General features: G+C 44.1%; 1 protein-coding gene across 14 annotated transcripts in view; it reads left to right on the top strand.

Moving 5' to 3' along the window:
- Positions 1–25589, top strand: part of LOC137357516 (dystrobrevin beta) — a 580754-nt gene that overhangs the window by 512812 nt on the left and 42353 nt on the right. For all 14 annotated transcript variants that reach the window (XM_068023985.1, XM_068023970.1, XM_068023952.1 and 11 more), the window contains one exon: positions 8561–8650. In XM_068023985.1, coding sequence (XP_067880086.1) covers positions 8561–8650 — 90 coding nt within the window. The remainder of the gene's footprint in view (positions 1–8560; positions 8651–25589) is intronic.

The raw sequence follows: 25589 nt of genomic DNA, 5'->3' as shown, positions 1-25589 counted from the left end.
TGCAGTGTCATCTGCATATCTCAAGTTGTTAATGTTCAATCCACCAATATTGCAACCTGGTAGATCTCCTATGTCTCTGAAGATCGCTTCAGTGTACAGGTTGAACAGTTTTGGGGACATAACAGATCCCTGGTGCACTCCTCTTTTGATTGGGAAACTGTCTGACAAGCCGCTATCAAGTCTCATCACAGCTGATTGCTTCCAATATCGATTCTGAATTATCCTTTTATAATTTCTGTCAATTTCTAGTTTGCTTAAGCACAGCATTATTTTCGGATGGTAGACTCTATCAGATGCCTTCTCAACTTAGACAGACTGAGAGAGGAAGATGTGATGCAACTACTATCAAGTATGAAGCTTTACTTCAGGAGGGGCCAGTGCAAGATCTTAGTGAGAAGGAAACAACAGAAAGGCATTGGGAAAGGTTGAAACAGAACATGAAACATGCAGTAATTGAGACGGTCGCTAAGAAAGAGAGGAGCAAACGTCAAGAGTGGATGACTGATGAAATACTAGATATGAGGGAGAAAAGGAGACAGAATAAGAAAAATAAAAAATATAACAAAATAGAAAAGCATGTTAGGTGGCCAAGGAAAAGTGGTATGAAGATCGTTGCAAAGAAATAGAAAACTGGAGAAAAGGCATGACGTGACAGCATTACATGAGAAAGTTAAAGCACTGACAGACAAGAAGAAAACAGCCACAAATAGTGGCTGTATAAGGCGCAAGGTGAACTTCTCTTCGAAAAAGAAAGGGTAGAGAAACGATAGGTGGAGTACATCAGTGAGCAGTATGACGATGAAGACAGAAATGAATTGTTGCCACCATCGGGAAGAGAAGGACCAGAGATAATAAAAGCAGAAGTCAGTGCAGCAATCAAAAAGATGAAAGTAAAGAAAGCACCGAGAATTGATGAGATTCCAACAGAATGCCTGAAAGCCCTGAATGATGATAACATTGGGATACTGACAGACCTCTGCAATAAAATTTACGGAACAGGATTCATACCTGTGGATCCTATGCAGTTAGTGTTCATTAAGCTCCCAAAGAAACCAAAAGCCCTTGAGTGTTCAGCGCATAGGACAATAAGCCTCATGAGCCATGAGATGAAAATGAATTTAATAATCATTTTGGAAAGAAATGACCAGTCTATAGAAGCAAAGATAGATGATGGTCAGTCAGGATTCAGACCAAAGAAAGAAACAAGAGAGGCCATCTTTAACTTGAGGGTAGTGATTGAAAGATATCTGGAAGTACAAAAACCTGTGTATGTATGCTTTAATAGACTATGAGAAGGCATTTGATACAGTCCACCATCAGAAAATAATGGAGTGCTTAAACAAACTAGAAATTGACAGAAATGATAAAAGAATAGTACAGTTTACCTTCTGGTCATTGCTGGCCCTCAAGGTATTGATGTTGGGGAACTCAATGATGCTGGTGCTGTTGACAATCAAGGAGAGATGGCTGGGCTCTGTATTATTTGACTTTCTTTCAACAACCACTACTATCTTCCTTTGTGTAAGGTGTGATTCCAGCCATTGGAGGGTTTTACCCTTATTCAGATCACTTCTGTTATGGCTTCTTGGTGCCATAGTTAGTCGAATACTTCTGATGTTGAGGGTAGACCCTATTATCTTTCCTCTGACATTCAGCTTTTTTTTTTATTCATTCATGGGATGTGGGCGTCGCTGGCCAGGCCAGCATTTATTGCCCATCCCTAATTGCCCTAACTGAGTGGCTTGCTGGGCCATTTCAGAGTGCATTTAAGAGTCAACCACATTGCTGTGGGTCTGGAGTCACATGTAGGCCAGACCAGGTAAGGACAGCAGATTTCCATCCCTAAAGGACATTTTTACAACAGTCGACAATGGTTTCATGGCCATCATTAGACTAACTTTTTAATTACAGATTTATTAATTGAATTCAAATTCCACATTCTGCTATGGTGGGATTTGAACCCATGTCCCCAGAGCAATACCCTGGGTCTCTGGGTTACTTGTCCAGTGACAATACCACTATGCCACCAGCCTCCCCTAGCTCTGTATCCATGCCTTGATCAAGGCTTTCCTAAGGCCTAGAGCAGAGCGAATCTAGCAGAACCTCAACTGAGCATCGGGAAGCAGGTTTTTGTTTAGTAGGTATGGTTTAATGGCACTCTTGATGAGACCTTCCAGCACTTTGAAGATTGGACAGAAACTACTGGGGCAGTAATTGGTCAGGTTAGATTTATCCTGTTTTCAGTGCATGTTCCATTTTACATGAAAACAAACACACACATTTTAGTGACTCATTAACATACTCCACAATATTGAAGACTTAAGTTGTGACATAAAATGTTAAATGTCACATACAGCAGTATAAATCTTGTGGCTTATTAAATTGGAGAAGTTTTTACTTATTCAACTTGTCATACCAGTGATAATTTGATTTACCGTGGAGATTGGTCAATAGAATATTTCACACATTTTCCTTCCTGCTCTTTTGTTGGATTTTAATTTTGGCATATTGTGGGGGGGTTTTCTGAGGTTTTATTTTAACTGGAGAAAAAAAATTACAGATATTGTCCAGATCTTTAAAATGCTAAGTGGCAAAGAGCCTATAGTTTTAATATGATAATTAGTGGAAAGCTCTGCCTCCATTGTTTCAGCAAAAGAAATACAGAAAAAGGCAGAACAAGAAAGAGAAATAGAAAGAAGCAAAAATTAATACATTAGTGCAAGATTCTCATTGTCCCATATGATGAGCGTGGCTTGTCAATTTGTAATTTATGCTTTTGATGAATAGATGCTGTAGGTATAAGATTAATTGCAGAAAATGTTACCCTTAGAATATAGTTCTAAGCAATATAGACCAGGTGGTCTTTGCAGCTTAGTGCTACACCAGTCCAATTCCTTATCTGTGCAAGAAAAAGCAACTGCAGAGCTCCAGTTGTCCCCTGAGCTTGGGAAATGGGAAAAAAAATCAACCAGGTTTCTTGGTCTTGATCCCCAGCCAGTGCCTCCTGGTGTCTATTTTGGTCATTGAGTGAGAACAAGGATGAGTTTGATTGCATTGTTCATCAGTCAGAATGCCTGTATCAATTCAATGAACTGAAAAACTGAACCACCAGGAGAACTTAAATTAATATTTAAATTGTTAATTAATTTTTGTTTTGGAAATGTTAATATAGGGAGAGTATTTTTTCCAACATTAGTAATTATTTTAAGCCTATAGAACCACCCCCACCCCCTTTGTACCTTATCCTATTATAACAACAACTTGTACTTCTGTAGCAGCTTTAAAGTAAAATAAAAAGTCCCAAGATGCTTTACAGATGCGTTATTGGACAAAATTTGACGTTGAGCCACATAAGAGCAGATGACCAAAAGCTTGGTCAAAGAGTTAGGATTTAAGAAACGTATTAAAGGAGGAAGGAAAGGCAGAGAGATGTAGGAGGAAATTCCAGAACTTAGGCAGATGAAGGCACAGCTGGCAATGGTGGAGCAATTAAAATCAGGGATGTGCAAGAGGCCAGGATTAGAGGAGTGCAAATATCTAGGGGTTTGTAGGGCTGGAGGAGATTAGAGATAGCGAGGGGTAAGGCTATGTAGGGATTTCAAAACAAGGATGAGAATTTTTAACGCGAGGCATTGCTTGACTGGGTACCAATGTAGATCAGCGAGCACAGGAGTGATGTGTGAATGGGACTTTGTGCAACTTAGGACATGGACAACAGAGTTTTGAATGACCTCAAGTTTACAAAAGGTGGAACATGGGAGGCCAGCCAGGATTGTGCTAGAATATTAAAATCTAGAGGTAACAAAAGCAAGGATGCGGGTTTCAGCAGCAGATAAGTTGAGGCAAGGAGAGAGTTGGGTGATGTTATGGAGGAAGAAGTAGGCAGTCTCAGTGATGGTGTAGATGTGCAGCAGGAAGCTCATCTCAGGGTCAGATACAACACCAAGGTTGTAAATAGTTTGGTTTAGCCTCAAGACAGTTGCCGGAGAGAAGGATGGAGTCGGTGACAAAGAACAAAGAACAGTACAGCACAGGAACAGGCCATTCGGCCCTCCAAGCCTGCGCCGATCTTGATGCCTGCCTAAACTAACACCTTCTGCACTTCCGGGGACCGTATCCCTCTATTCCCATCCTATTCATGTATTTGTCAAGATGCCTCTTAAACGTCGCTATCGTACCTGCTTCCACCACCTCCCCCGGCAGCAAGTTCCAGGCACTCACCACCCTCTGTGCAAAGAATTTGCCTCGCACATCCCCTCCAAACTTTGCCCCTCTCACCTTAAACCTATGTCCCCTAGTAACTGACTCTTCCACCCTGGGAAAAAGCTTCTGACTATCCACTCTGTCCATGCCACTCATAACTTTGTAAACCTCTATCATGTCGCCCCTCCACCTCTGTCGTTCCAGTGAAAACAATCCGAGTTTATCCAACCTCTCCTCATAGCTAATGCCCTCCAGACCAGGCAACATCCTGGTAAACCTCTTCTGTACCCTCTCCAAAGCCTCCACGTCCTTCTGGTAGTGTGGCGACCAGAATTGCACGCAATATTCTAAGTGTGGCCTAACTAAAGTTCTGTACAGCTGCAGCATGACTTGCTAATTTTTATACTCTATGCCCCGACCGATGAAGGCAGGCATGCCATATGCCTTCTTGACTACCTTATCCACCTGCGTTGCCACTTTCAGTGACCTGTGGACCTGTACGCCCAGATCTCTCTGCCTGTCAGTACTCCTTAGGGTTCTGCCATTTACTGTATACTTCCCACCTGCATTAGATCTTCCAAAATGCATTACCTCACATTTGTCCAGATTAAACTCAATCTGCCATTTCTCCACCCAGGTCTCCAACCGATCTACATCCTGCTGTATCCTCTGACAATCCTCATCAATATCCGCAACTCCACCAACCTTTGTGTCGTCCGCAAACTTACTAATCAGACCAGCTACATTTTCCTCCAAATCATTTATATATGCTACAAAGAGCAAAGGTCCCAGCACAGATCCCTGCGGAACACCACTAGTCACATCCCTCCATTCAGAAAAGCACCCTTCCACTGCTACCCTCTGTCTTCTATGACCGAGCCAGTTCTGTATCCATCTTGCCAGCTCACCTCTGATCCCATGTGACTTCACCTTTTGTATCAGTCTGCCATGAGGGACCTTGTCAAAGCCTTTACTGAAGTCCATATAGATAACATCCACTGCCCTTCCTTCATCAATCACCTTTGTCACCTTTGACAAAGGAAGGGGTTTGTGACTGGGACCAAAGACAATGGCTTTGGTCTTTCATCCAGTGCTGGATTTTGGACAAACAGTCAGATAATTTAGAGACAGAGGAGGGATCAACAAAGGTGGAGAAGATGTAGAGCTGGGTATCATCAACATACATGTGAAAACTGACACCGTGATTTTGGATGATGTCCCCAAGGGGCAGGATGTGCATGAGAAATAGGAGGGAACCAAGGATAGCTCCTCAGGGACACCATAGATAACAGTGCGGGTGTGGGAAGAGAAGCCATTGCAGGTAGTTCTCTGGTTGCAAAAGAATAGAGAGGAATTGAACCAAGCAAGTGCAATTCCACCCATGAGGCAATGGTGGAGAGTGGTTGGAGCCGACCTGGTGAACTGTGTTAAAGGCTGCAGACGGGTCGAGGAGGGCAAGAAGGGAGAGTTTACCTTCATCACAGTCAAGTAGCTTCCTTTGTGACTTTGGTAAGAACCGTTTGTGGTACTATGATGGGGGTTGAAACCAGACTGGAGGGATTCAGACAAGAAGTTCTGAGAAAGATGGGCACAGATTTGGGAGGTAACAACAGCTTCAAGGATTTTGGAGAAGAAAGGGAGATTTGAGATGGGATGGTAGTTTGCAAGGACAGAGGTGTTGAGGGTTGATTTTTTTTTGACAAGAGGGATGATGATGGCTGATTTGAAGGAAGGTGAACAGTACCTGAGAGGAAAGAACCATTATTAATGTCTGCTAACATAGGAGCCAGTCAGGGAAGTTGAGTGGTTAGCAGTTTAGCTGGAATAGGGTCTTGAGAACAAGCGGTGGATCTCATCAACAAGATGAGTTTAGAGAGGGTATGAGGGGAGATAGGAGAGAATCTGGAGAAAAATGCAAATTTAGGGTTAGGGCAAGGGTTAGAGGAAGTTAGGCCCAGGGGCTAGGTGAAGGGAGGGAAGCAGCAGAGGTGCCTGAACTCAGTCTTTTAACAAGCATGTCCATGAGCTCATTGCACTTATTTTTGGAGGTGAAAGTGAAGAAGGCAGGTGAGGGTGGCTTAAGGAGAATGTCATGGTTTAGAAGAGAAGTCGGGTGTTATCATTGCCTTCCTGGATGATCTTTGAATAGTGAACAGTTTGAGTGATGGAGAGCATTGCCCAATAATGCTTTAAGTAGTCGGGCCTCAATGGTTAAACCAGATGTTCACCAAAGTCATTCAAGTCTGTGTCCCTTGGACTTAACAGAGCAGAGATGAGGGATACACCAGGGGAAATAATTAGGATGACAGAGTAATAGTTCTAGCACGGACAAGGGCATCAAAGGTGCTGGAGAGGGTGTGGTTTAGCAAAGCAATGGCTGCCGAGATGTTATGATGAATTAAAGGCCAAAGGCTAGGTCGTTGGGAATTTAAGAGTACATTGGTATGTAACTTTGATAAGTAGGGAGGCACAGTGGCGCAGTGGTTAGCACCGCAGCCTCGCAGCTCCAGCGACCTGCGTTTGGTTCTGGGTACTGCCTGTGCGGAGTTTGCAAGTTCTCCCTGTGACCACGTGGGTTTCCGTCGGGTGCTCCATTTCCTCCCACAGCCAAAGACTTGCAGGTTGATAGGTAAATTGGCCATTGTAAATTGCCCCTAGCGTAGGTAGGTGGTAGGAGAATGATGGGGATGTGGTAGGGAATATGGGATTAATGTAGGGTTAATATAAATGGGTGGTTGTTGGTCAGCACAGACCCGGTGGGCTGAAGGACCTGTTTCAGTGCTGTATCTCTGTAACTTGAGGGAGAGTTTTTTCCAGGGTCAGTCACAGAAAGAAGTGGGCTTGGGAGAGGGGAGGGGAATTTGGATAGAACGCAATAAAAAGAAAAGAAGGACTTGCATTTATATAGCGCTTTTCACAACCACTGGACACTTCGAAGCACTTTACAGCCAATGAACTACTTTTGAAGTGTTTTAATGTAGGAAATACAAGGAAATGGTCAGAAATTGCCTTATCAGTGATTGTAATGATAGGGGTAGCGAGGCCACATAAAATAACAAGGTCAAGGTAATAGAGCAATGCAATGAAAAATATTTATGTTGTGAGTAAAGCAAAAAGGCATTAGGGCTCTGGTTGTTGCAGGACAGGGATTTTAGAACTGCTCCTTTTGGAATGGTTTGAATTTTAAACGCAAAGGGCTAGATTTGCCTCCGGTGTGGGACATTTACTGCACCAAAAAGAGCAAGAGGCATCATTAGGGGGAAGAAGTGCCCGAAGATGGTGAGGTGGAGGGAATGGCTGACAATCTATGTTGTCTATATTTTACAGAAGACATGGTTTCCATATGCATTGTCTCCAGGATTAGGTATGAGGCAGAGATGTCCACTACTGGGCTATATCCTTATAAAAGTGGCATGAGCAGGTTTTCTACTGCTGCCCCAGGCTGTACTGCCATCCCTCTTCTGACGATAGCTGGTCTTAGTGGTATTGCAGCAGGAGGCAAGGATATCAGCTGGTTTCCCAGGCCAAGCTCCCATGCCTTCATTTTTTAATGCTGTGTGGCAGTCAAGGGTTCAGTGACTGAGTTCCTTTGGAGGAGGAAGAAAATTACCATAAGAGTCATAGAGTTATACAGCACAGAAACAGGCCCTTCGGCCCATCGTGTCTGTGCCGGCCATCAAGCACCTATCTATTCTAATCCCATTTTCCAGCACTTGGCCCTTAGCCTTGCATGCTATGGCATTTCAAATGCTCATCTAAATACTTCTTAAATGTTGTGAGAGTTTCTGCCTCTACCACCCCTTCAGGCAGTGCGTTACAAATTACAACCATCCTCTGGGTGAAAAAAATTTTCCTCAAATCCCCTCTCAACCTCCTGCCCCTTATCTTAAATCTGTGCTCCCTGGTTATTGACACCTCCGCTAAGGGAAAAAGTTTCTTCCTATCTACCCTATCTATGCCCCTCATAATTTTGTATACCTCAATCAGGTCCCCCCTCAGCCTTCTCTGCTCGAAGGAAAACAACCCCAGCCTATCCAGTGTCTCTTCATAGCTGAAATGCTCCAGCCCAGGCAACGTCCTGGTGAATCTCCTTTGCACCTCTCCAGTGCAATCATGTCCTTCCTATAGTGGGCGACCAGAACTATACTTCCATTAGTATGAATCCAGTGGTTAGTCCCTCCACCCCATTATCTCTATTTTTCTCCCAATATCCCATCTAGTCTTGGAAAATCCACCCCAAAATCTTCAGTTAATATGCAGAAATTCTGACAGCAATCTCCTACTGCACAGAAAGTCCTATCGGTGATGTAGGTTGTACACCAGCCTGAACCTGCAGATTTTTTTTCATTTTGTACAGGAACCCGCAGAAACCTACGAAATGATTTGCTGGTGGCAGCTGACTCCATTACAAACACAATGTCCTCGCTGGTCAAGGAGCTCCATTCAGGTAGGAGCATACGTTGAAGCTGACCATGGAATCTGGCCTAATTCTATAGCTAACCTGAACAGTTAAGGAAATGCAATGTCTGTGGTCCTCATTTTTAATTAGTATCTTTTTAAAAAAATGATAATTCTGCATCTTTCCCTAGCTTCTCGCCCATCTCCCCTCATGCCCCCTCTGAACTCATCTTGTTCATGACACCCTAGTCCTGCTCCCTCAATCCTATTCCCACTGAACTGCTGACCACCCAAATTCCCCTCCTGGTCCCCATGTTAGCTGATATTGTTAACGGTTCACTCTCTTCAGGTGTTGTCCCTCTCTCCTTTAAATCTGCCATCATCACCCCCTCTTCAAAAGAAACCCAACCCTTGACCCCACCGTCCTTGCAATTTCCCGTCCCATCTCCAACCTCCCTTTCCTCTTGAACTTGTTGTCGCCTCCCAGATCCGTTCCCATCTTACCCGAAACTATATGTTTAAATCCCTCCAATCAAATTTCTGTCTTTGCCACTGTACCAAAACAGCTCTTATCAAAGTCATAAATGATATCCTATGTGGCTGTGACAAAGGTAAACTTTCCCTCCTCATCGTTCTCAACCTGTCTTCAGCCTTTAACATGGTTGACCACCCCATCCTCCTTCAGCGCCTCTCCACTGTTTTCCAGCTGCACTCACCTGGTTCCATTCTTATCTGTAAATGTAGCCACAGTTTCACTTCGAATAGTTTCTCTTCCAGCTCCCGCACTGTTACCTCTGGTGTCTGCCAAGGATCTATCTTTAGCTCCCTCCTATTACTCATCTACATGCTGCCCTCGGCAATATTATCCGAAAGCTCAGCATTAGTTTTCACATGTACGCTGATTACACCCAGCTCTACCTCACCAGCAGCCCCTCTCTTGACTCCTCCCTCCACTTGTTGCTAAATTATCAGACTGCCTATCCGATATCCAGTATTGGATGAGTAGAAACTTCCTCCGATTAAATGATGGGAAGACTGAAGCCATTGTTTTTGGTCCCCGCTCCAAACTCTGTTCCCTAGCTACAGACGCCATCTCTCTCCCTGGCAGCAGTCTGAGATTAAGCCAGTATTTTCGCAACTTTGGTGTCACATGACCCCAAGATGAGCTTCCGACCGCACATTCAGGCCATCACTAAGACCGCCTACTTCTGCTTTCATAACATTGCCTGACTTTGTCCCTGTCTCAGCTTATCTGCCACTAAAAACCTCATTCGTTACCTCTCGACTTGACTATTCTGACACTCTCCTAGCTGGTCTCCCACATTCTACCCTCTGCAAACTTGAGGTCATTCAAAACTCTGCTGCCCGTGTCTTAACTCCCACAAAGTCCCATTCACTACTCACCCCTGTGCTTACTGATCTACATTGGCTCCCGGTCAAGCAACATCTTGATTTCAAAATTCTCATCCTTGTTTTCAAATCCCTCCATGACTTTGTCCCTTCCTATCTCTGTAATTTCCTCCAGCCCCATGAGATATCTGCAATCCTCTAATTCTGGCCTCTTGAGCATCCCCGATTTCAATTGCTCCACCATTGGTCGCCCCGCCTTCAGTTGCCTAGGTCCTAAGCTCTGGAATAGCCTCCCTACACCTCTCTGCCTCTTTACTGCGCTTTCCTCCTTTAAGATGCTCCTTAAAGTCTACCTCTTTGACCAAGCTTTAGGTCATTTGACCTACTTGTGTGGGTTGGTGTCATATTTTGTTTTATAATGCTGCTGTGTAGTGGCTTGGGACATTTTATTTTATTGAAGGCACTATATAAATACAAGTTGTTACTGTTGTTTCAGATTCCTTAGAATCCCTGTACCTGTATAGTGTGAGATTGTGGTCCCATTTGCTGTACGTTTCTAGATTGTTGAGGAGCATTGATGCATCTTGCTACACTGCTAGTCGGGAAAATTGATGTTTAACCATTCCTTGTGATTAGATGCAACTCTTAATCTTTCAGCCTGTCAATGCCAGACGAATACGCACACCCCACACTAGACCACTCAGAATCAGATTCTTTTCACAAGACAAATGTTTAAAAAGAAAGCTCCCAACACATGGTAGGATGCGCACAAGTGGCAGCACACATAAATAGACGTGCTTACTATCCATACCGAGTTATGACTCTTGTTCTAAAGGGGCATGGCAATCTGACAGTTGTCTCAATTACAAACAGATTTAAGATATTAGTAATTGAATTCAAATTGGCCCCACCACTTCTTGAAAATATTAAGCAGCTGCAACAAAATAGGTTTCCAAATTTAGTTTGGCTATATCTATTCTAGAACTAATACCATGCTGACAGTCCATTTACAGTGTGTCTAACATAGGGTCATTTTTTGTCTGATCGTGCGCATAACAGCAGAACCCTGATCTGTACTACTAGCCCATTGCAGTTGCTTCACAAAACCATGAGGCACACCATGCTGTCATCTTTTCATTGAGCCTATGTAATCAGTGCTTATTTAGGCAATGTGAAGTATTCTTCCATTGAGAGATGTTTTGCTGCTGTCTCCATTTCTGGGGTAAAACCACATTTGCAATGTTTGAATTTGTTTTAAAGGCACACATGTTGCATACGAAACCACATCATCAAATGGTACTAATGTACTTGCACATTTGGGCAGAGTGAAAACTGGGGGCTGGATTTTGTGCTGACGGCCTGGTTCCCCTTGCTAGGTCGAAATGGCAGGGGGAGTCCCGCCTTGGCCAGCTGGAGCCCCACCGGAGCAATTCCATGCCACCAGGCCAATTAACAGTCAAGCGCCAGGATCCCTGTCCCTTTAATGATGGGGATCCCGCATCCAAGAGCTGCCAGCCAATCACAGGGCTGGCAGCTCAGCAGTATCCTCAGTGCCACTGGGAGCGGTGACTACTGCCAGTACAGCAAGAGACCTTGGACCCAGGCTGAGCATTGGAGCCCAGATCCAAGGTAAGTGAGGCAGAGTCACACAGGCCAGTCTGAAAGGCTGGGGCGAGAGGGAGTGGAAGGGTGGGCATTAAGTGAGGGGGTTTAGGGAGTTGCAGGTTTTCCCGGCGGGGGCCCTAAGTGGGCCGCAGATTACCCACAGGGGAGGGCCAACACCCACCACCCTCCCCCCCCCCCCCCCCCCCCACCCAAGCCCATAGGGAGGTTGCCTCATTTTACTGGTTAAATCCCAGCAGCGGTAGGACGAGGCTCTTAAGTGGCCGTAATTGGTCACTAAAGGGTCTCAACTGGCCTCTGGGCAGGAGGCCATTGTTGACCTATCCTACCCCTGACAAAATTGCATTGCAACGGGCCCTCCGACTATCCCAGCCCCCGCCCCATCCCACCCCGTCACAATTCTGTGGCTCCCCTGCCTCCGAACCCAGCTCAGGGGGCCCATAATAGCCCCATTCATATTATTTTCAGTAAAAACCTTTCTCGAAATAGCAGTGGCTTGGATTGCACTCACATCAACTGCAAAGAAAGCTGTCCAGAAAGATTTAGCAGGCTCTGTGCTGCCTATTTCCTCTATTAGAATTTCAATTTTATTCTGCCAGCATCTAAAGGGGATCTGTGATATCTAGGAGCAGTGAAATCATCAAGCAGACTGAGCATCCAATCAGATTGAAAAATTCTCACAGATGGCGAACCAGGAAGTGAAAAACACAGATTGTCATTCACCTTTTATCATTTTACAGAGGACGAAATAAAGATGCTGAAACATCATAAACTTGAAAAAAATTTAACAATTTTTATTATTTTAAAAATCTGTGGAATTTTTATCATGGAATGGAGGGAATGACACTCTAGACTTCTAAAACTAGAATTTCAAGGCCAGAGAGGTAGTTCAACAGAAATAAGACTTAGGGATGAATTTTACGCTGCCCCAGCGGGTCGGTTGGTGGTGTGGGGGCGGCATAAATTGAGTGGCAGGCTCCAGGAGGCCTACCCACCCCGCTTCCGCCTCCAGTCGACTTTACGGTGGTCGGGCGGTGGGGGAAACGGCCCAATGCCCTACATTCTGTGTCAGTTTAAAAAGTGGCCACTTAAGGGCCCGTGCCCGCTTCCACAGGTATTGCGAGTGTGCTGGGGACGTGAAAGGCCGCTGAGAGATAGCGCCCGGGGGCAGGGGTGGGCGGGGGGGGGGGGGGTGGGTGGGTGGCATGGAAGTCGGGCACAGGGTGCCTGATTGAGAACCGTCCCCACCTCACAACCCAGCCCTGGGACCCAAGACGCCCACCGCCCTCCCAAACGACCACTCCAGCCTCACCATGGAAGGACTGATCTGCCTAGTCAGGCATGCCCAACTTAACTTCACTCGTGGATCCATCTGGTCGGCTGGGCTGCAGTCCTAGCAGTGGCCACCGCTTCCGGTGGCGCTGCTGGGACTAAGAGCAGCCAGCCTGCTGATTGGCCGGCAGCTCACTGAGGCGGGACCTGCTCCCTCAAGTGGGTGGAAGTCCTGCCTCGAGACAATTAAAGCCCGGGGACCCGTAAAACGCGGGATGGATCCCTCAGGCTAAGCGGAAGCGGGTTCGCCACCGACTTTTACGTCGGTGGTGAATTCCTGCCACCTAAGGTAAAATCCAGCCCTTAGACAATTAAAAACTCAGTTGTATCTCAACAAGGCTTAACTTTTGAATGTTTTTACAGGAAGAATAGCACAGAAAAAGTGGAGTTCGCATCAAATCACTGATTCTGTGTTGTTGCAATTGCAAAGACTGCAACAGTGCATCCTGTGGAGGAGCAGGGTACTACTGACAGCAGTCTCCACATTTAACTGCGCATATGTGGATGCCAGAAGTTGCTGTCAGTTTTACACAGTAACGACAATGAACACTGACAGCTTCACTGTGATTACAACTGCAAATTCCGGGCCGCCTTCTCCAGTCCCACCAGTGGTCCATCAACACTTTGTGTCACCTTGGAGAAAATGAGGGTTCTATCTTTTGGAACCTCCCTGAATGAATTCGTCAGCATTCATTGCAATGTATTGTCTCTTCTGGTAAAGACTGTCAGATATTGATCAGACTTGATTCAGTATGTCCACTGCATTTGTGTTGATCAACTACATCATCCTCCTCAGTCCATCTCCAAGACACTGCTCCTGCATGTTCCAATCCTACCTATTCTGTCACTGCATCTCCCATAATGGGTTTCCCTGCATGGTAATTTCCAGAGTTCTTCAAGGATTCATACTTCAGCTGTCTCAGTCCTACACTTTGGAACTTTCTCTCCACCCCATCAGCTTCCTGCCCCTCTCCCCCCAACTTTAAAAGCTACCACAAAACTGATTGCTTTAACTAAGCTATCGGTTAGCTCTCCTAACTCTGCCACAGAGGCTAAGCACCTGCTCCTTTTCATCCTCTGAAGCAATTTTCTATGTCAAAGGCCTAAGTTGTCATTGCTGTTGTAATGTCCAATCCCTGTGGATCACGGTGGACTTTCTCAAGGCATTTTGATGAGAAATGCTTGAAAGAAGCTCCAGTTAATGAATTTTGATGGTGATGCTAGCTAAGTTCCATTTTCTGAAACTCTCCCTGATAGCAGTCTTTATCTGTCTATAATTTACCATGTATTGAAATTGTTAAGGGTGATCATTAGTAACAGTGTTGGACCTCTAACCCAGAGATCAAGAGTTCAGATTCCAGCCTCCAGATTGAAAGCAAAGACATTGATGGCAGTTACAAACAAATCTGACATTCAGACTATGCTAATCTGTTAGCTGAAGGAGAAAGCGCCAATGGGAAATAACTGCAGAAAAGTAAAAATATCAGATATTAGTCAGACTTCTTGTTGATAGCCTATATGTTCCTTTTCGAAACGAACAGGCCGGGAACCTAAGCACAGCCACCCACGTATCCGAATAATCTTTCCTTGCATTTAATTTACCTTCCTGGCTGCATATATATTGCAGCCATTGAATTGTCATCTCGGTGCAAAGAATGCATTGTGACCAGATATTGTGATTACAATAATGGATCCTTTTGAAAAGTGGCACACTGGAAAATTGAATACAAGCCTACAAATGCTGAAATGGCATCTGACAGATTTCAACAAACTCGAGGTGTTCAATGGGTTTTCTGAAACTTCCTATTGTGGGGTTGACATCCATAGCCATAAATTTGGCCAGGTGCCAGTTTAAGTCAGCAGTAGTGTCAAATTACCAATGCCCTACATTCTGTGTCAGTTTAAAAAGTTTGTGCAGCATTACATAAAAGATAATGGCCCAGTTATTATGTTAAAGCAACAAGGTTTTCACAACATTGGCACAAAATCTGCAGTGTAACTAAACAGCAAATTCAATAATCTGATGAATTCTAGCAAGTGGTATCAGACCACAGTAAGACGATAGTTCCACACTCCGTTACCTCCTCATCTACTGCATTATAATTGCAACCGGTGTGAAGCCATCTTAAGTTCTCTACATAAGGTTAATTTTTTTTGTGTTAGTAAAGAATTGACTAAGTTAAAAATATAACCAGAATTTGAACACTGTTGACCAGAGTTCTCCGGAGACATGTTTACTTGCATGTGTAGAATTCTGCTTTGCCTCATCAGGAAAAGAAGCAAAGCCTAAAATGTTTACAGCTCGGTGCCAATCTCAGCAGCGAGCTTCAAAAACAGTGCGTGTGCACATGAGATGTGCACCACTGAACCGCTGCGATATTTAGCGCGGTGGCTTATTTACATGGAGGGGGCGTAACGCCCGCCCCCGATGACGTAGAGGGTCAGGCACTCCGTCCCTGGCAACGGCATCCAGCACCACTGCGCAGGCGCCAGCGCCATTTTAAAAGGGCTTCAGGCCCTTCCGAGGTATTTAAGTTTTTAAAGGGACAATTGTAAAAAACTAAAAGTAAAATTTATATTCAACTTTCTATTCCCCTCTCCCAACCCCAAATGAGTAATCAGTTTGTTAATTGCCCTGTCCCCCCCCCAAAAAAAAACTTTTCTTCCGATCCCAAACTTTCCCCCTGCACTTTGTTAACATTGACCTTCAATCCCTTCCCACCATTCCCTCAACCAACAGCAAGAGTTTTCGCCGCTCCCCTCCCCCCAGATGAAAACTTCACTCTTTCCCCTTCCCAACTAGTGTGCCCCCTCGGAAGGCGCGGGAATTCCACCAGCCAGTCGGAATATCAGCGTGGGATGGCCATCGCGACGAGGTAAGTAATTATTCATTAATTAGAATGTATTTAAATATTTAAATTAAGTTACCATCGCCGAGAGACGGCGGGGGAGGGGGGTTGCCACGAGACCTCACCGCCATCTGTAATATGGGGCAGGGCCTTCCCAGCGTCGAGGCCCATGGCGGGCAGCTCCTGGAGATATTTTCTGGGCCCCTCTGCCATGACCCCTGACGTCAGGCGGCTGTTAAAATCCAACCCAGTGTTTCTAGTTCACACTGCTCTAAAACAGCTGTTAGTGCCAGACTGGTAACTAGGTCAATCGTTCCAAAGGTATTCATTCTTTTAAAGTGTTTTCTAAAAATAGCAGTTTTCTGCAGCTGTCTTCAAGCTATTTAAAAAAAAAATTCCTTTTTTTTAAAAAAGTCTGCCCAGTTAATGAATGTGACAACTATGAGTGAATCATACTGTAATTTAACTAATCGCACCACACAGAGATTTACACACATATATTCAGAGAGGACGTGCCTTGTAAAGATGTTTGTCAAATTTTTTTCTTTTGGTTTGGAAATAGAGGAGAACCCAAAATGCCTCATATCATCTCTATCATCATGATGCTTCATGTCAGTAACTCACTGATGTGTTCCAACATGATTCATATGGTTCTGTTGCTCATTTGATAGCAGTTCAAGTGTGCTACTTCTAATATTCATAATCTTTGTACTAACTGAAATTAATTGGTTATTCAGTAAGTTTTCATGTTATATTCCAGTCATGCTAATTAAGCACCATTTATGTCTGCATCCAGAGTGACCCCATTTAACTTTGTTCTGAATGTTGCGCTTTCCAGTTTCTACTGCTGCTTGCCGCAGACCTGTTCTGAATGTTGCAAGCAGGTGATTCCATTTTTATCTCACTTCAAAGTCCAAAAATATATTCTGTGCTAACAGTGTGACATCAGGGTTGCTAAGCAACTGCAAAGCCTTTCAGGATATATGTTCCACGATCCTATTGGTTAGATATTTATATTTATTCGCATGTAAACCCAAAGTGAGATGGAAACCTCTTGAGTATAGTATGTTTCTTGTTGCTTTGGATCCAGCTGATGTGTGGCCTTTGCAAATGTTTATCTTCTAGTTTTACATGGAATTAAAAATTATAAAAATATATGCTTCTTGACTTAAAAGTACCTGTGATTTTTTTTTTTTAATTATCATTTTTTATATTTATCCATATGATTTGGGCATCACTGATAAGGCCAGCATTTATTGCCCATCCTTAATTGCCCTTGACAAGGTAGAGGTGAGCTGCCTTCTTGACAATTGAGTGGCTTGCCGGACCATTTCAGAGCATAATTAAGAGTGAACCACATTCCTCTGGAATCATATATAGGTCCAGGTAAGGATGGCAGATTTTCTTACCTAAAGTACATTGGTGAACCAGATGCATCTTTATGACAATCAGGTTGTTATTGGGTCACCATGAATGATGCTAGCTTTTTATTCCAGGTTTATTTAGTTAACTGAATTTAAATTTCCCAGTTGCCATGTTTGGATTTCTAGACCATTAGTCCAGGCCTCTGGATTACTAGTCCAGTAATATAACCGCTATATAACTGTTCACAATCGGTACTTTCATTTCTTTGGAAAAAGGACTGGCCAACAGATTTGGTTGAACGAAAGTGTTATCATTACATTGGGTTCACACTAGTGAAGAAGCATTTATATTGCATCTTTCACACCCTCAGGAAATTCCAAAGCACTTCTCAGCCAATAATTTGTGTTTTTTGAAGTGTCATCACTGTGCTATGTAGACAAATGTAGTAGCTAATTTGAGTATAACAGGGTCCTGCAAATAACAATGAGAGGATCTATTTTTTTGTTTTGTTGGTTGAGAACTCCCTTGCTCTTTTTTAATTAGTGCCATGGGAATTTTAAGTCTACATGAATAGGTAGACAGGGCTTCAGTTTAACGTCAGAACCAAAATATAGCGTCTCTGACAAAAAAGAAAGATTTTAATGTACATAGCACCTTTCATGATCTCAGGACATGCCAAAATGCTTCACAGCCAATGAGGTGCTTTTGAAGTGTAGTCACTATTGAAATGTACAACAATGTAGAGCTCCCTCCGTACTACACTGTAGTATCAACATAAATTATGTGCTGAAATCCTACAGTGGGGCCTCAGCCCATGACCACCTGCTTTAGAGGCAAGAGTGCTACCACTGTGCCAAGCCAACACTTTAATTGAGGGATATGTTAAAAAAAAACTGTTATTTAAATACATGGGGTATGGTAACAAACTGCAAATCAGATTGACTGTAATCACCACTGTATTTTCGACTGTTGCATCCTGGAGCTTTTCTTTTAAACAGTTTGGTGAACATCTCTCATTGCCTTTGACGTCTTGAAAGCTTTGACAGAGTCTTGTAGTGTGCACTTCATAAACTGTTCCACCAAGCTGTGTTCATGGCTAATTAGTTTCAAGTTGCTATCCGTATACTGTAGTTGACTTATTTTCCATTCATTCAGGGCTATGTCCTCTCTGCCATTCCGTTCCTTCTTCACATTTCTGACATTCTCCACTTATCATCTGACCTTAATTAGATTTCCGTTCTTGATTCCATTTCACACTTATTAACATACTTTAGATTGCACACCCTCAACACCCATAGGGCTGAATTTTCCCAGGCCGTTGGACAGGGATTTGTGGGAGAGCAGGGTGGCCAAAGTCCCAATGTGATCCAGCTCTCTTCTGGCTTTCCCCAAGGTGGCATTGAAGGAGAGCGAAGAACACCCTTGGAACTGTCAATTAAGTAGTTAAGAAGTTGTTGAGGTTGTTAAGCCAATTATGAGGTATTTTAACCCTGAATCCTGGATTTCCCAGCCATGAAACCTGTTTCCCAACCTGTCAGCAACTTGCCATGGTCACGGAGGTGAGTGCACAGCAGGAAGAGTTTCTTCAGTGAAACTGCCAAGCTGGCAAGTCTTCTATCAGTTACACTGAAGAGCTCCAAACATGGCCATTGAGAAACTGCTTTTCAAAGGACATCTTCTCTCAAAGTGCTTTCACTGCTTGATAGGCGATTGCCAACTTCTTGGAAGGCACTTGTACAGCATTTCACTCACCTTGAGCTGCACTTTCCTGTTACCAGCTTTCACCACGGGAGCAGCTTATGTAGCTCCACCTTGCACCTGCTGAGGGTCAAGAGCAGAAGCAACACCAGTGCCAACAGCTCCAGCAGCAGCAGGAGCAACACCAGCAGCAGCACCAGCTGCTTTCTCCTCGGCCATGTGGCTGGCCACAGGACAGATGGGTCTACAGCCAGAGGATCAGATCTCTCTCCATGTATAAGCACCAGTGCCTCAGGAGGTTCAAGCTCTCACTGGTCATTGCTGACATCTGCAGCCTCCTGGAACAAGACCTCCTTCCCAGTGGAGCAGGTGGGCACACGTTGCCAGTGGCTAACAGGGCATCCCCTCGCCCCCATCCTGGGGCCGGAATTTTACAGTGGATGGATGGGAACCGGACTCCGAAGTGAAAGTCGGTAGCAAACCCGTTTCCGTCTAGCCTGGGGATCCATCCCGTATTTTACAGATCCCAGGGCTTTAATTGTCCCAAGGCGGGACTTCCACCCATTTGAGGGAGGAGGTCCCGCCTCAGTGAGCTGCCGGCCAATCAGCAGGCTGGCTGCTCTTAGTCCCAGCAGCGCCACCGGGAGCGGTGGCCATTGCTGGGACTGCCGACGCCATGTATCGAGGAGGGAAGGTAAGTAGGGGCATGCCTCACCAGGGGGATCGGTCCTTCCCTGGTGAGACTGTCTTGGGTCCCTGGGGTGGGTTGGGAGGTGGGGGCGGCCCTCAATTGGGCACCCTGTGCCTGACTGCCATGCCCCCCCCCCCTCTCCGGGGTGCGGAAAGGCCGGCAGCTATCGCTGGGCGGCCTTTCACGTCCCCAGCACACCCTTTTGCCACAGGTATAATACCGTGGAGGCGGGCAAGGGCAGGTTAAGTGGCCACTTAAGGGTCTCAATTTGGCCTCCGGTGGGTGGGCCATTTCCCACCCCCTCGCCTGCCCTCCATAAACTTGTCCGGAGGCGGAATCGGGGCGGGTAGGCCTCACGGAGCCTGCCGCTCAATTTTACGCCGCCCCCGCGCCACCATCTGACCCGCTGGGGTGCCGTAGAATTCCGGCCTGGGTCTCCACTTCTTGCCCGGTTGTGTGCTCTGTTCTGCAAGTGGAGAAAGCAAAGAATTGGGGTACTCATAATGGCTTTTGCAGAGAGGGAAGGAGACCATTTGTGGAGGGTGACTGTAAGGCATGGGGTGAGAGGGAAATAGGCTAAGGGCAAATGTGAGTGTTGGCTGCTCGTTGGCTGAAGTGCCTACAGAGAAAAGAATGTGTACAGCTGCAAGGCATGTTGATCTGAGGAGTGCAATGCATGCGAACACTGATAAAGTCAGAGTGTGGGGCTTGGCACCTGAAAGTGTTAAACCACTCACCGTTCCCACCCTTTGGAGGTTCTGGATCTTATTTCACTGTTTCCAGGCTGGAGGGACTACACCTCTGCTGCTGACTTCCTCGGCCACAAGTCCACTTGCTTGGAGAAGTTGTCCTCTTCCTCCCATCCTTGGGAAAGATCACCTCACTGCAGCCCCTCAGATCCTACAGCAGGACCTCCAGGTAAGAGTGAGAACCCCAGGGAGTGGCCTTCCCAGGTCCCCTCTCCAATCCATTCCATTCCATTCCATTCCTGTGGTTGCTGCAGCCTCTGAAATCCAAGTGCTGGTGAGCTTTCCTTACCTATGTCATGGTCCCTTTAATTAGAATGGATGCACCAACCCACCCCCACCACTGATTGATTGGGGAGCCTGGATGCGGGATGACAGTTAGTTTGCCTCTGAAAAACTACAACCATAACTTCAGCAGACGTCTGCCAGAATGGCCAGAAACGAGGCTGGATCCAAGTTGTTTCAAACTTCCCACAGAATTTCCTCTATGGACTGATGGGGGCAGAGCTTAGGTAGCCATTATTCATAAAAGGAGCAATGCCAGGGTCGGAGAAACCTGCATCAGCACTACCTGTGGCCGAGGCCTTCACTGACACCAAATGCTTAGTTGCCAGAGGTATGCTTGGGCAGGAAAGTAAGATCATGTATATACCGCCTCATCCGATAAGACCAACATTGGGCTAATCATGGCCTAAACCCCAGAACATTCAGGAGTGAAACAATGGGGCAGCAGGGGCACCTTATATCCAGGATTGGGTGGCTCTCCTGGCACCCAGCCCTCTTCCCCAGCCAGGCAATCTTTGGCTCGAAATTCTAGCCTTTTTGGTGGGGTTTGAGGCACAGATCCCTGCCATTGGTAGGGAAATGAGTGAACTTCTCCCAACAGCAACTTGTATTTATATAGTGCCTTTAACATATGTTATGACCCAGTGAGAAAGAGGTATAGGGTTCCCTTTCAGCATTCACCTGGTCTTACCATAACAGGGTTTCATTTTAAATACACTGTGTATTAGCTCCACCTTGGTGAATCCTTGTTCACCACTTTCCAATTATAAGATAAAGAAACCAGCACAAACAGGTTTCCTTAGGTTTAAAGAAAAGTTGAAATTTATTAAACTTGAACTTAAACTCTGATTCGATTGACGCCTACAGATGCATGACGTGCCCATGCTAGCATGCATATGCGATACACACATGCAAATAGAGACAGAAAAGAGCAGAAGAAAAATAAAGTGGAAAAGTTTGAGGTAATATCTGAAGCGTTGTTGTTACAGTTCTTTGAGCTCACTGTAGAGTCCTTGATTGTCGGTAGATCTTGCTTTTCGTTGGGGCCCTGTATTCTTCTTAAACATTGTTCGCTGTAGGAGACTTTTCTCTCTTGGAGTTCAGGTGTCATCAGTGGATTCAGAGGCATGTGAGAAAGAGATGGGAGCAGACAGACAATCCCAGTTCAAACTGTGTGTACCATTCAGAAAAACACAGTTGCCAAGCAGGTTAGTCATGTGACTCACTGGTCTACCCACGTCTTGGATTGTATCACCTTAGCAGTCTCTGGAATGCTCCTGTTACACACAATACCTCATGATCAAGGTCCATTGTGGGTTGAATGTGTCAGGGAATGGTCCTTTGTCCTTCCAGTCACTGTCTGTTGATATGCAAATGTATTTTCCAGCCACGGCTGATCTGTTTAACAAGTCCTTTCTTAACTCCAATAACAGTTTAAAATCAATGTTCATGACAAAATTAATGTGCCTCATTCTTGGTAGGTGGGGGCCTAGCATGACACATAATAAAACGTCCCAGTGTGCCTCAGAGGAACCATCTAATGCAAAGTTTGACTCAGATCCACGAAAGGAGATAGTGGGGCAGATGATCAAAAGCCTGGTCAAAGAGGTTGGTATTAAGGAGTGTCTTAAAGGAGGAAGGAGAGGTAGAAAGGCAGTGAGGTTTAAAGCCTCTTGTTCTTATTTATTAAGATCTCAAATCTGTTGAACTCCTTCATTTTCTGCATCTTTCCTTCCCTTTATGTCCCTTAATGCTTTTAAAACTCAAGTTTGGCATCACTTAACTGCTACATTTTGATTTGCCTCACCTTCTGTTTTCAAACAAGATGGTATCCGGTGTGTTGGGCCCTGACCCTTCACCTTGATTTCTTACTTTTTTAGATCATGGGCAGTGGAGGGTGCTGACTGATTTCTCATGAGTTCCTAATGAATCTGCTTAGTAATAGAATCCCCCTTGCCTCCTACAAAGTTGAAACATGGTGTATTTGGGAAGTGTGGAAATGATAAAAAGAGTTATTAATATATTTGTGATCTTAGGTGTCAGCCATGGCTCAGTTTGGAACACACTTGCCCCTGAGTCAGAAGGTTGATAGTTCAAGTCCCACTCCTGGACTTAGCACTAAAATCAAGGCTGACACTCCAGTGCAGTACTGAGGGAGTACTGCAACGTTGGAGGTGCTGTCTTTCAGATGAGACGTTATACCGAAGCCCCGCCTGCCCCCTCAGGTGGGGGTAAAAGATCCCGCCGCACTATTTCAAAGAAGAACAGGGGAGTTATGTCTCTTGGCCAATATGTATCCCTCAATCAATATCACAAAAACAGATTTTCTGGTCATTATCACACTGTTGTTTGTGGGAGCTTGCTGTGCGCAAGTTGGCTGCCGCATTTCCCACATTACAATGGTGACTACACTTCAAAAGTACTTCATTAGCTGTAAAGTGCTTTGGAATATCTGGTGGTCATGAAAAGCGCTATATAAACCAAGTCTGTCTTCCTTTCTTTTCAGGTGGTTTGTAATGCACTATTAGTCCCCACACTATATGTAATCTGACAGTACTGTCACTTTAGCAAGTTACAAGTAGATTTTAGCCTTTGGCAAAATTGCTTCAGGAATAAGAAAAATCACTGAAAAGACTAGTGAGTACTGCCGTCCCTCTACATTTTTTCCTATTTAATGCTACCTTTTCATGGGTCAGCACCAAGTTAATTCAGTAAAATTGCTTTTCTGAATTGAGTCCAGGCTGGAACAAATGTAGTTCAATGGGCCGTATTTTACTCTCATTTTTATTTTAATTGTTACCTTTGATTGGGAAAGAAAAACACAAGATTTTTGGGCAGCTAACTGTTCTCATTAAATTTTATTTCATCTGGTTAAAGATGTTAACGATTAATAGTAAATTCATTGGTGTGATAAATAGGCTTAATTTATAGGCTGCCCTGTTTATAAGTTGTAATATAGTAACATTGATTGTTATAAGGTAAATATTTAATTTGTTGACAACTTCTGTGCCGCATCCTTCTAGCTCAGTGGATCATATGTTCCTGGTGTACATCTGGGTCATGCAGGTGAGCTAAGCCCCAGATTTGATTCTTCATCTGTGTGGTGCTAGTTGATAGCCACCAGAGTTAGTGTTTAGCTGTTGCAATTGGCCTCAGCATCTGAGATGAGGCCACAGGAAAATTGACCAGGGTTGCTGCTTCTGCTTTTATCCATGGTATGCATAAAACATGGTCACCTAAAATCCCAGAACACTATCAGCACCTATAATATAGAAATATACCCCAGCCTGAGTCACTGTTTTCAGGAAAAAAAAGATGGGGAAAAAATTGGAAATGTAGAAGCCCAATCTTTGTGGTCAGCCGAGAAGCGCAGAAACTCACAGCTAACCTTGAAGAAAGCTGCCCACAAAGATCTAACAATCTCTGTAGCGTGAGTTTCCCCTTTCCTAACTTTAATTCAAATCTAGTGCCAAATCATGCGGATCTCCAAGTGTCCAGTTGTGACTTAGTATGACATTAAAAATCCAGTTACACCACCTTAACAAGACATAACTTTTCAGGTGTTTTTAACAGAGATGTTACAGTGTAAAGGGAACATACCCATCAGTTCAGTGATTTCTCGAAGATTGCTGTCCGCGGGTACTTCAACAGCACATCAGACAGAGGAGCAGGAAATCACAGACAGCAACTCCTAGACTTATACGTTTAACTGCGCATGTGTGGATACCAGAAGTTGCTGTTAGTTTCTCATTTGATAGTGAACACTGACAATTTCATCATTATTACAACCACAAAATCTGTACCTCTGTGTTAATAATTTTAAAGTCTGTTCCAAGATAAGGGTCTATAAGTGCCTTATCCGAGAGCTGTCTTTGAGTATGTTAATAATAAAATTGGCAGTTTTGTCATAATTTTAAAATAAACCTCTTAATTTTACACTACTGTTATACATCTGATAATTGGATCTACCATTTTACAAGCATATTTTTCACCAACTGCTACTGTACTGGTTGTTTTGTTTGATGTTGCTGTAACCAACAAAACACTTCCATCACTGCTTTACCGTCCCAGCTGGATCAGAATGCATGGTGCTCAGGATTGTGTAAGATTTTCACAAGATCAAACTTTATTCTGGAATGATTGAATCCCAGAACATCCAGATATCTTAAAAATTATTATCCAAATTGGATTTATTTTATAACAATGATTTTAAACCTGGCTGGCCAATCATGCCTTCTGCTGGCAGAAATTCTGTAGAAAACATAAGCAGTTGGGAAAATAACGAGCAATTTTGGGAAACAAGAGAGTCTGCGTCTGCCCAAAAAAAACTGAATCTACGAAGGAGAGAAAAAAAAATCTACTCTAATAAGATGCATACAAAATTCTGTATTTTTGTGAATTTTCAAAAGCAATAGTATAACAGAAGAAAAAAGAGTATTGCTTTTAAAAGACCAAACCATAGTGGGGTAGGGTTTCTGCTTTGGGCACAGTCACCAGTTCCAATGCAAATTGGGCCAAATATTACACGTTATTTGAACAGTTTTTTTTTCTGCTACGTTTCTGCACAAACTTACTTGTATATCACCGAACACAAAGTCCTCCATGAACTAGTGCAATCAGGCAGTGTTTTAAAATTTAATTTCTTAGAAGAAATTTTGCTTTAAAAATATTCCATGTTATATTTGAGTGCTAACTTAGTAAAGATTGATTAATGGAACTAAAAACGGATTTATCACAAAAAATAAACATATTAAATCACGCTGTGAGTAACCCAATTTTAAATGACTTTTAAAAAATTATACAGAACTATTTCCTTGTTAGTCTGGGGCACAGTTGTCAGTTCCTCAGTAAATTAAAAAAGAAACTCAAAACAGACTTATTGGTGTCCTTAGGCACAAAAGTTCCAGCTTAATTTTTGGAGTCGTCTCAAAGCTTGCAAATGAGAACAATTAGTGGAAACTCCCAATGGTGATTAATTCATCCTGAGGCCAGTTTTGTGGGCGGGGCCTGTTTCTAGTGTGTTTTTAAAGCTAGCACAAAAGATCGTGG

Source organism: Heterodontus francisci, chromosome 3 (assembly GCF_036365525.1).
Source record: "Heterodontus francisci isolate sHetFra1 chromosome 3, sHetFra1.hap1, whole genome shotgun sequence".
Lineage (NCBI taxonomy): Eukaryota > Metazoa > Chordata > Chondrichthyes > Heterodontiformes > Heterodontidae > Heterodontus > Heterodontus francisci.
Note: the sequence above shows the minus strand (reverse complement) of the source record. Positions and strands in the feature narration are given on the sequence as shown.